Raw genomic sequence first — 12,461 nt, forward strand, 5'->3', positions numbered from 1 at the left:
GGACTCACATACTACACTTTACATGTGATTTTCTGTGAAAATTCTCATCACGTAAAATCGCAATTTTTTTAAATAAAAAAACTTGAAACCAAGATAGAAACGTAAACCTAAACAGTATTATATATACCATTACCATAATGGATAGATGGGTGCATATGTTGATGTGACTTAATTATATGAATTTACAATGAATTGACTATGATAGATAGGTGCGCGCAATTTGTGCACACATATTTTTACATTCAGACGACATAATTGAAACTCGTAGTCAGTATCTTTGAAACTCGTAGTCAATACCTTTGAATGTAGAGATGTCAATCGATTTAATCAACTTTATCAATTTTAAGTTAATTTTGTCGGACTTATTAGTTCCGAGCTTATCGGATTGAAAACTTTTGTTCCTATTCTTAAACCGTCGGATTGTCAGGTTTATTTGTTTCGTGTTAATTGTGCTGAATTTTTACAAAACGAAAATTTTTTGACCCTAATTTTTACAATTTCCTATTTTATATATTGAGTCATCTCATTAATTTCGGGCTAAGATTGACATCCATGGAGGTGTGTATTGGCCACTAGGTAAACCCCGCTCTTGTGCAACGAGCTTGACTGAGACAGTGTTGAAAAAAATCAAATCTATAACTTTTAGATACAAGAATTATGCTTCATCACTCAGTCACTTCTTTCGAGCTATTTTAACAGATGTTGATGTGACTTAATTTTTATTAATGTGCTGGTGTATAGATGTGCGCAATTTTTGCACAATATTTTCAATAGATGTTGGTGTGGCTTAATTTTCCTTGTGAATTTGTTAATTCTACCATGAATGAATTATGTAAAACTATGTCAAACAATTAACATTGTAAAACTTCATCAATAATATTGAGCACCCTTAAATATAAGTCACCCACTAATAATTACTACTACTTGATGTGTCATTATTTCATTAAATATTATTTTATTTTATTATTGCATAAATTCTTTATATTACTTATATGGGCTAATGGGAGGATCAATTAATACACAAGTAATAAATGAATTTATTTTTATTAAACCAATGTCACATCATATAGAATTTTGCAGGACTTAAGCAGCTTTGGCCGTCCATGAACATAAATGTAATACCGCGTTAAGATTCAGATATTTTTATGAATATTTTACTATTTTAGTTTATTTATTTATTTTTTTGGGTGAAATGACTAAGTTATAAAGAAACAATATTTACATTTTTGTTCATTATAGAACCAAAGCTGCCATAATCTTACAATTAGTTGATGATGTGTGCACGCGCATGGTGGATTCTGGTCCAGATTATGTACCTGTTGCAATTAATATATTATGTAATTGTTGCAATTAATATATTATGCACCTCTAATTAATAGATAGATTATGTATGTGTAAATAAATTGAAAGTACAAAATAGCTGTTAGCTAATTGCGTTAGTGTGTTGACTAGTTGATAGTATTAGCTGATGGTAGAAAAATGTTTGGTAAATTATTAGTTGTTAGCTGATAGCTGATTACATGCAAAATGACTTTCTCAAAAAACTTATCAAAAAAGTTGCTCAAAGCATAACACATTTTTTTGAATTTTCGCATTTTAGAGCAATAAGCTGTTACGAAAAGCTAATTAATGAAACACTTATATTGATTGTTTAACCAAGTCAAACAATTAATAGTAATTAAATAAGATAAAATTAGTTGATAAGCTAACTATATGTTAATTGCAACATGTACATAATATATTAACTGCATATATGTACATAATTTAATTAGGGTCCGCAATGCTAATGATAGACGTTGATATGTTTTGCCAAATTTAATAGTAGAAAAGCAAAACAATTAATCATGAATAATTACCAGGACTATGTGGTCTAATGGTACCCGAGTTGGACTTCCATTTAAAAGATTATGAGTTCAAGCCTTAGTAGAGGCGTTATTGGTTCTTTGTGTCTCAGTAGGTTGAGAAAGTATGTGAGTACATACTACAATGTAACAGAGCCAGTAACTTTCAAAATTTCCAATTAGTATTAGAGTTCATGTAGACACTTGTAGTGTGGCGGCGGATTAGGACACAATATTTAAAAATGGATCATTAATTACACACACAATATGGCAAATTGGGCTGCTTCCATAATGTCCAATCTACCCCTCCACCCCATAACACTTCCAAGCTAGCTTAGCTCCTATATATATGGGATTGTATATATGTGGTTTGTCCATCCAGCAGCACAAGAAGTTGAGAGAGAATTGAGTTTCCCTTATTTCAAGGCACACACCATTTTGGCTTGTCTGCTAGTTGTAGATCAGATCAGAGAAAGAAAGAAAGCTAAGAAAGATGATTAGGTCAATCACAGGCATTCCAGGGCCAAGTGGGTTTGGTTCAGCTTCCACTGCTGACCAAGTCACTCTGGGCATTCATGCTTCCAACCTCACTGCCATTGTTACAGGTTTGAGCTTCAATCCTTTCTTCTTGGTTAGTTTCACATTATTTCTTCATGTCTATCTTGCTCTTATTCGTAATTTAAACGGTTTATATTTCAAACCGCCTCAACTCTAACATGTTGTTAGAGCGGGTGAAAACCAACTTAGCCAGACTATTAGCTTGGTAATTATATGTTTCAAGCTCAACTCTCCGTGGGAATGGTCTATTAACCTTTTTAGGTTGAGTCGATCAGCTATGAGCTAAGCAACCTAGACTGATTTATATACGTCGGAACTGAGTTTATCTAGTACGGACACTTAGGTAATTGTTGCATACCGAAACAAAAAAGAATGTATGTGTTGATTTTAGCTACAGTCCTAAGGTATTTAGCTCTATTTTAGGTACTCGTAATATTTTGTGAACAAAATTAAGGTGTAGATGGGGCCAAGTTTGTGGGGAAAGGGTAGAAGGGAACAGGTGAAGAATGATTCAATATTGGGATGTTGAACTAACTTATTGTACTGTTACTTCAAACTTCTAGCTGCAGTTCTGCAGTTTCAACAAATTCTTTTATTCCTTAATTAATATAAGCCACAGTTAATTTAAATGAATTAATATCTGTCCATCTTTTTAACCCGTTTAACCAACCAAAGTTGGTAAACAAATTTCTTTGAAGGAGTTGATAAATTATCTGATTTTTCTTCTTAACTCGTTTAACCTACTCAAAAGCTACTAATTTTTTTTTTCTCCTTTTTTAGTGGTAAAGGGTAACCCGGATCTCCAAACTTTCTGTATATATACATATACAAAACTTTATATATGGTGAGTAAAATTAACATATTAGCAAACTGAGATTTGACTAATGATCCTACAAAGACAAGAAATGAGGTTTAGTAGGACATAGTATGTATATACGTACTATATTTCCCTGTAAATTAGGTGGAATGTCATCCCTTGTTTGCCAACTTTGAAAAAACTTGAGACCCACACATACGGATGTGAAAATAGACAAATAAGGTCAAATATGGAAGGCAATTACTAGCACCAATATGACTCCTTCCTGGAAATCTTGTCACCTGGGGCAACCTCAGTTAAGATGACTAAAGATACAAACTTAGCTTGTATCACAAGATCACGAGTTCGAATCTCAATTTTCTTGGTTGGAATCAGTCAATTATAGACAACATATGCTGGTTTACCTCTTTGTAGTGCCGATAAGAATCACAAGACGGATAATGACTGTAAATTTCTCTCGTTACCTTAATCCCGAAGATAACGACCCAACATTACAGGGTCTAACCATTTACCGACCACCCTAGATTGTGGGGAAGTAATTAAATAAGATGTGGTTGAGTAACATAGACTTATGGTTTTGGCGGTGCAGGTGGTGCAAGTGGCATTGGGTTAGAAACCGTGAGAGTTTTAGCCCAAAGGAAAGTGCACGTGATCATAGCTGCGAGGAACACGGACGCTGCAAAAGACGCAAAAGACCTTATCCTGAGAGACAACAGAACAGCTAAAGTTGATATCATGAAACTTGACCTCAACTCAATCAGATCAATCAAGGCATTTGCTGATGATTTCAAAGCCCTTAGACTCCCCCTCAACATCCTAATGTAAGCTACACATCTCTTCTCTTCGTCATAAACGTGCACTCTCACTACCCAATAAAAAGACAATTGGGCAAAGACAAGTAAAGGGACAAGTCCAGTAGTAATTGTTAGACAGAGGCTGGTGAAGGGTCAAGTCCAACACCCTATCTCTGAAAATGTGGTGGCAGTAGGTATATAAGGAAATAAAGTTACACCTTCACTATGAGCTATCATTTTTGGCGCAGTGATAAACGTTTGATCTTAAAAAGTAATATTAGAGCCAGAACTATGTCCACAATATGATATTCCATTCCCGAGTTTTATTATTAGGCCTTCGATTGCTCATAATGAATTTGGGATTTGCAGAAACAATGCGGGAATCATGTTCTGTCCATTTCAGCTCTCGGAAGATGGATATGAGATGCAATTCGCGACGAACCATCTCGGTGTGTAACACTGCATTATTATTCTCTTTTTACAGCTACATAAACACAACATATATAGTATGATACCATTGTTGTAAAGCTGTTTGGTTGTTAATGTTGTCTGTTTTCAGGTCATTTTTACTTGACAAATCTCCTCCTAGATAGAATGAAGGAAACTGCAAAAGCCACTGGCATTGAGGGTAGGATTGTGAACCTGTCATCAATTGCTCACCGTTATCCTTACAGAAAAGGGATAAGATTTGACAAGATTAATGACAAGAAGAGGTATTTATTATACTATCTGTCACTGTTTTTTCTTTTTGTTTTTTGTTTTTTGTTTTTTCTTTTAAGACCCTATAGAATTGTGGAGGGATAAATTACGATGGTTCAGTAACCCATTAGGTAAAATGACCAGTGTATGCCTCTATGGTGCCCACATTGAGCCAATCACAAAAGGGTAAAACTCCCAAGCTACGCCTGCAAGGACCATTATTAGGCCTTTTTTTTTTTTTTTCATAAATGTTATCCTTACCCACAAAAAGTAAAATCCCTCGTCTCGGGGCCCTATATCCCAGTCTGACAGAATTTTAGATGAGTAAATCACAATAGATCAATAACTCTTTATGTAGGAAGAGTAGTGTCTAGTGCCTACAAGGAGTTTCCCTCAAAAGAGAGTAAAACTCTCACACTGTGACTGTCAGGTCCTATTAGGTGTTTTTTGTTTTTCATGGGTATTATCCTTGTACTCAACTTTGTCACTTTGGATCAGTTATGATGACAAAATGGCATATGGGCAATCAAAGCTAGCCAATATATTACATGCCAATGAGCTTTCTCGACGTTTACAGGTAACATATATTATAGTCCATTCGTCGTCTCACAAAAACGTGTCACATTTAAATACATACAAAGTTGAATTATTTTAGTAATATTTATTATCTGTTTTTATTTGTAGGAAGAGGGAGCAAATATTACTGTTAATTCAGTGCATCCAGGGGTGATAATGACAAATCTGATGAGACACTCTACCATTACTATGAGTATGTAACATCATCTATACAACGTTAAATGCAGTTATATATTTATTATTTAATATACAAAGTTTTACGAAGCAGTTGATTGCAATACCACGTTCTTTGTAAAGTTGAACACTATGTTTTGCTAAATGTACATAAAGAAAGTATACGTTGTAAAGCACAATGTATAATTTTACAACGTACACGGTTATGACATCTTTTTATTTTATATTTATTATTTTATTTTATATTTGCAGATATTTTGAGGGTTTTCACTTCAGTGATTTGGAAGAATGTACCTCAGGTAAATTATGAAACTATTTAGGATGTTTTATGGATATTATCGAAGTCATGAATTTGGCAAAGATTATTTCATATATTTCTATATTATATATTTTTGTTAGTTCTTGCTGGTGTGGTCCATACTAGTCTTAATGTCACTTCGGTGCACATATGACAAATGAGTGAATGGAGGGACTCGAGTGAGTTGAGAATGAGTTAATGAAGTAAAATTTGTTTTCTCAATTCTTTCAAATTAGTTCGATCGATTAAGTTAGGTTGGTCAAAAATTAAATCAAGTTAGGTATGTGAAAATAACTCCGATCCATATTTTTTTTCGAAAAAAGTGTTCAAGTGAGTGGAGGATGATTCTCATACTACCGGAGTAGAGTTTACTTCATACATACTCTTACAAGAGTTACAGCGTTAAGTAGTAGTTACGAATTTTGTGAAAAAGAAATGATTTTTAAATAATTTGAATCAATTTACATTATTTGAATCAGACATATAAAATGAGACTGAATGAATATATATACTTCTTCTGTCCCATTTTATCTGTCCTATGTACTATTTATTGGTCTAACTAATTTTTTTTTCTTTGTTTATTTTTTTCAGTATTTTTTATGTATTTTTAAATTTGATTTTTTGTGTTTAATAGTACTTTTAGTGTAGTTTCTAAATATATAAATTTTGTATATTAATACTAAACTTAATATTATTAAAAATTGAATTAAAATTGAGTCAAGCCTCATTAACTGAATCAGACACATAAAATGAGATTTATGGAGTATTAATTAAGGGATTTATGGTATGATCTTGCAGGGGGCAGCTACAACTTGTTATGTGGCACTTCATCCGGATCTTAAGGGCGTCACGGGAAAGTACTTCGTTGATTGCAACGTGTGCAAGCCAACGAAGCTGGCCAGAAGTGAAGCTTTGGGAAAAGAGCTTTGGGATTTCAGCAACCAGCTGATTCAAGAAGCTCAAAAGAAGTGAAGAATGCATGTCTTCCCTATCTACCATAATTATTTAATTTGTTGTGTCTAATTAAAATAATTATTATGCACTTAAATATTTTATATTGGTGGTTGGTTGGTTGGTTGTAGCCTGCATTGAGGGCATGAAACAATATTGTAACTATTAAGTAATGGCAAGAGTGCTGGATTATTTGCGTTTTATTTTATTTTATTTTTTATTTTTTTTTTTTTTTGGAAAGGAAACAAATTTCATTTTTTTGCACCAAACAAATTAAAATTAAACCTCATTATCAAGCTCCAAAACACTAACAAGAAATAAAGGAGGAACATTAAACCAAACAAGACGATCGGTAAGAGAATCAGATTTTCCAGCCAATACGTGGGCGACCTGATTCGCTAAACGTTTAATAAAACAAAATTGCAAACCATGTATTGAATCTACAATATTTCTAATATAATCTATGATTAAATCAAAATAGGAGTTTCCCGCGTTTCCCTGCACTGCATCAATAACCACCTTCGCATAAATCGCATCCATCTTAACGTCCACCTCCGTCAATTGCCATTCCTTCAGCCAACTCAAGGCCTTCCGAATTCCCAATGATTCAACCGAAGTGGCATCTCTTGCCACCGTTGCAGGAGCCACCATCGCTGAAACCCAGCCAGACCCAGTGTCCCCACTTCCATGATCAAAAGCCGCATCAACGTTGAGCTTACATCTTCCCAACACCGGCATCCTCCATCGTTCAACATTAGCATTCACCATTTCACAGTCCCCCTCCTCATCATGCACATGAACCCTACGCCACCCATTCCAGAAACTCTGAGCTAGCGACAGAATCTTATCAACACTTACAGCTTCCGCATTCCACAAAGGTTTGTTTTGACATTGCCAGGCACTCCAGCATAGAGTCAAAGCAAAGCCCAACCAATTCATATTCAAGGTCGAAAAAAGGAATTGAAAGCCCATACTTACTGATTCGACGCTGACTCCCTCTAAGCGTACACCAATCCATCTCCAGCATGCCCTTGTCATTAGACATTTGAAGAACACATGGAGACTTGATTCAGCCTCGGCGTCACATAGCCTACACGTTGCCGTATAGTCCACCCTCCTTCCTCTTAAGATATCAGTCGTGGGCAAGCATCCGTTGCATGTCTGCCAGATTAACATTTTCACTTTAGGGGGTATCTTTAGAGTCCAAATCTTAGTCCACCCCAACCATTCGTCCGTGGTATACTCTCCAGCCAGAACGCTATAACAACTTTTGACCATAAACTTTCCCCAACTCTCCGCCACCCAAAATAATGCATCTTTACGATCATATTTCGATAGAGGCAAGTTTGCCACCATCTCCGCAACCCTCTCATTAGAACATCTCGAACAACCTCCAAATCCCATGCCTTCCCCGTGGTCGTCATCAGCCCACATACCCTTGCCTCCACCAAATTAGGAGGCATTATCGTCGTCACTTTTTTGTTCTTACTGTCTAGAAGCCATGCATCGCCCCAAACCCTAATATCTCTCCCGTCTCCCACTCGTCAGCAATTCTCCCGTCGCAAAACCTCCTGCGACTACCATATACTCCTCCAAACAAAAGACGGGATGCTTCCTAGCTTCGCCTCCAAAAATGATTCTGTTGGATAATACTTAGCCTCTAGTACTTTAACAGCCAAAGAGTTCGGGTACTGCATCAACCGCCAGCCCTGTTTACTCAACATGGCCAGATTAAATTCTCGCAAACATCTAAATCCCAGCCCTCCTAGCCGCGTAGGTACACATAAGCTACTCCACTTCATCCATCGAATTCCCTTCCGTCTTCCCCCCCCCCCCCCCCCCCTCCCCCTCCCCCCACTCTCTACCCAGAAATATTTATTCATGATAGTTTCTAACTCCTGGCAGAGCTCCAATGGAAGTATGAAAACATTCATGGTGTAAGTGGGCAAAACTTGTAAAATTGTCTTCACCATAACTTCCCATCCTCTCCCTCACAAACCCCATCACCTCCCTTTTATTCCTCCTTACTAGCGATGGTAGCCCTAGGTACCGCCCTGTATTACCCCCCTCAGCCACACGAAGAGTCTCACACACAACCCCCCTATTTAAAGCTATTACATTTTCGCTAAAAGATATAGAAAACTTATCATAGTTGATTAGTTGACCTAATGATGCAACATAATCTTTCAGGACGTTCGTGATAGCCTTCGCCTCCTGGAAATTGACCCGAAAGAACACAAACGAATCATCAATGAATAGCAAGTGGGACACCCTCGGTGTCTCCCTAGCTACCACTATGCCATGAATCATCCCGACCGCTTCCTGTCTCCTAATCATAGCACTCAAACCTTCCGCCACCAAAATAAATAAATTGGGGGAGAGGGGATCACCCTGACGTAATCCCCTCCCCGATTTAATGCTGCCTTATGCTGCCCCTTCCGGAGAACACTGTATTCCACCGTTGTAACATATTTCATGATCAAGTCCACCCACCTTGCACTGAACCCCATCTATAGCATTACCCCCTCTAAAAACCCCCATTCTACTCTATCATATGCTTTGCTCATATCGAGCTTCAATGCAACAAGCCCTCCTTCCCTTGTCTCTTTCGTTTCATGTGGTGGTGTGTTTCAAACGCCACTAAGATGTAAACAAATTTCATTAAAATTAAGAAATTAAATGTTCAATACAAGAAGGAATGGTAAAAAGCCAACTAAGGTGACCAGACTGAGAATTTGCAACTCTAGCTAGAGCTTAACCAAGCTTATTCGCTGATCGATTAACATACTGAATAGGCACTGATTCAAAGTGTCGTTTTAGAGACTAACAATCTTATTCGCTGATCGATTAACATACTGAATAGACACTGATTCAAAGTGTCGTTTTAGATACCAACAATGCTTTAAAACGCAACCCGCATAAGAATAGTCCGATAATTCATCATTGAGGAACTTGCAAACCATTTGACAATCCGATCGCAACAGAACATTATGCTAACCTTGTTTAAGAATCCAAGAGAGAGCTTCCTTAACAGCTATAGTCTCCGCTAGATAAGGATCATTTAAGCACCGAACTGGACCGCACCTAGCTGCCACGTACCTCCCATTGCTATTTAATACCACAATACCATAGAACCCAGCAAAAGCACCATGTGAACAGAGGCATCAACCTCCACCACCAGTATCGAAGAAGGAAAGCCCGAAGTGAACGCCACAGCCTGATGTGCACAGAGGCATCAACCTCCACCACCAGTATCGAAGAAGGAAAGCCCAAAGTGAACGCCACAGCCTGAGTACGAGAAGGTCGATTGGGCAAATATCCAGAAACTCCATGGATAATAGACGCTTGCCACTCAGCCATGCAATTATTATCCATACTCTTAATGCCATCAACCTAACAAAGTTTTCTATTCTATACCCAATCATTCATCCGCTTCCATATACCCCAACATAAAGCAATACATCTCATGAGCTTAACATTATCATATTATTTAAACAGGTCAGAGAACCATTCTTCAAAGCTAACTCCTGCATGCATAGCCATAGGATCCAAAATACCCCCCAAACTCCAACAATCTCTTGACACTCAAAGAAGACATGCTTAATTGATTTAGGACACAAATGGCAGAGAGGGCACTGAACGTCTACAACAATACCTCTGTTAGCCAAAGAGACTAAAGTAGGTAAGATTTCTCTTGCACAGCGCCAAGCAAAATTAATAAACTTTGGAGGTATTTTTAATCTCCATAATTCTTTCCAAGCCGAAAAGGGGTTGGTAATTTGCGTATTTCTTTCATTCAACAAACGATATCTGTTGCATACTGAATACATTCCCCTTATGTCTCCTTGCTAACACCACATGTCTGCAACCTCGCTCGAAACAGGGAGAGAAAGAATTAAGTCGACATCCCTAGGAATAAACATCTCCCGTACCACGTCAACATCATAGTCAAGAGTACCAGGATCAATCAAAGCCTCCACCTTTGCCTCACCATGAACAATTGAAATCGGAGTCTGAATATATGGATTATCTTTATCTAGGAGCCACAGTTGGTGCCAAATACTTATTGTACGCCCGTTACCAATTCTAAGAAAACATCATCTCTTTAGAACCAACTACGCTACTAGGAGTGATCGCTAGCAATAACTATGGTTAGGACAAATATTAGCCTCGAGAAAGGATTTACCATTAAAGTATCGGGCTTAATAAAGACGAGAAACAATGCACGTAGGATTAGCTAACATTCTCCAGCCCTGCTTCGCTAAAAGAGCAATGTTGAATTTATGCATATTCTTAAAACCCAGACCACCTACAGACTTAGCAGTAGCCATGCGATTCCATGATAGCCATCTCACACCTTCCCCACCATTCTGCTTCGAGAACCACCAGTATTTGTTCATCATACGTTTAATGTGCTCACAAAAGGTTACTGGAATGAAAGAGAGACTCATAGTGTATGTAGGAAATGATTGAGCAACACTCTTAAGCAATACCTCCTTACCTACTTTGGAGATAATTTTCTTACACCAACCTCCCAGGCGTTGCTTCATTTTGGCTTCAATGAACGAGAAGACCTCTTTGTTGTTTCCACCAATGCCTAAAGGTAAACCGAGATACTTCCCTATATTGTCTGTCTGATTAACACCAAAAACAGTGGCAACCGCAAGTCTATTTTGAGCCTCCACATTTCTACTAAACACTATACACGATTTAGTAAAATTCACTGTCTTTCCACACATCTTCTCATAGGCTTGCAAACAACCTTTAATCACCTCTGCCTCATGCAATAATGATTTAAAAAATAAGAGGATGTCATCTGCGAAGAAGATGTGAGATATACCTAGTGCTCCTCACGCAACAACACAAGGAGAGGCTTGACCATCTCGGACTGCTTTTGATTTCAAGTGTGACACACAAAGTGAACAGATAGGGAGAGAGTGGATCTCCCTATCTCAAACCTCTCGCCGGAATGATGAAATCAGTGAGAGAACCATTCATTGCCACTTTGTACTGCACAGTAGAAACACATAACATCGTAAGATCAATCCAGTTTTGATCAAAACCCATCCGCTCCATAATCTCCTAGAGAAAGCACCACTCTATTTTATCGTATGCTTTGGCTATGTCCAATTTCAAGGCACACCAGTCGTTCTTCCCCTCTCTTTTGCGGTTCAAATAATGAATGACCTCCGAGACTATAAGGACATTATCAGTGATTAAATGTCCAGGAATGAATGCACTTTGTGAGTCGGCCACAACACTTTCCAGGACAACCTTCAACCGGTTAGAAACCAATTTAGCGAGGATTTTATATGTGACATTACAAAGTGCTATTGGTCTCAAATCTCCCATAGTATGCGGTACTGCTTTCTTTGGGATTAAAGTAATTATAACATCATTTATTCCCACATGCTGTGTCGGACCTTGGCTACGCGTGGCCATGACATGTGAACGCGGCTGGACTACCTTCGCAGCCCGCTTAGCTGGACGAGACCGGGCAAGCCGCTCAGCCTCCTGACCACCAATCGGAGCCAGCTCCGAAACAGTCCGCGACTCAAACACGGACGAGGCAGCAGCAGAAGGAAACTCCGCCACTTGGTGCAACCCAGAGTCAATAGGCGGTACACACACACTGCCAACGCCCCAATGAGCCACCAGAGCCGAACCTAAAGCCTGCACAGTCACAGAAGATGCAAACGAATAAACAGATTCAAACCGCACATGACGGCAAATGAAAACTTTGTTAGTTACAA

The 12,461-nt window shown here is 38.0% G+C and overlaps 2 protein-coding genes across 2 annotated transcripts; one reads left to right on the plus strand and one right to left on the minus strand.

Annotated features, from left to right (window-relative positions):
• Positions 1–2,209: 2,209 nt before the first annotated feature.
• Positions 2,210–6,918, plus strand: LOC109160460 (short-chain dehydrogenase TIC 32, chloroplastic-like). The gene is made up of 8 exons (XM_019308746.1): positions 2,210–2,446; positions 3,806–4,037; positions 4,380–4,459; positions 4,570–4,723; positions 5,208–5,286; positions 5,394–5,478; positions 5,712–5,758; positions 6,556–6,918. The coding sequence occupies exons 1-8, from the start codon at positions 2,335–2,337 to the stop codon at positions 6,727–6,729; spliced, it is 963 nt and encodes a 320-aa protein (XP_019164291.1). The 5' UTR covers positions 2,210–2,334; the 3' UTR covers positions 6,730–6,918.
• Positions 6,919–6,987: 69 nt separating this feature from the next.
• On the minus strand, positions 6,988–8,142 carry LOC109160501. The gene has a single exon (XM_019308789.1). It carries the CDS (start codon positions 8,140–8,142, stop codon positions 6,988–6,990), a length of 1,155 nt encoding a protein of 384 aa, XP_019164334.1.
• Between the last annotated feature and the right edge of the window lie 4,319 nt (positions 8,143–12,461).

The sequence above is a fragment of the Ipomoea nil genome, unplaced genomic scaffold, assembly GCF_001879475.1.
Source record: "Ipomoea nil cultivar Tokyo-kokei standard unplaced genomic scaffold, Asagao_1.1 scaffold2848, whole genome shotgun sequence".
Lineage (NCBI taxonomy): Eukaryota > Viridiplantae > Streptophyta > Magnoliopsida > Solanales > Convolvulaceae > Ipomoea > Ipomoea nil.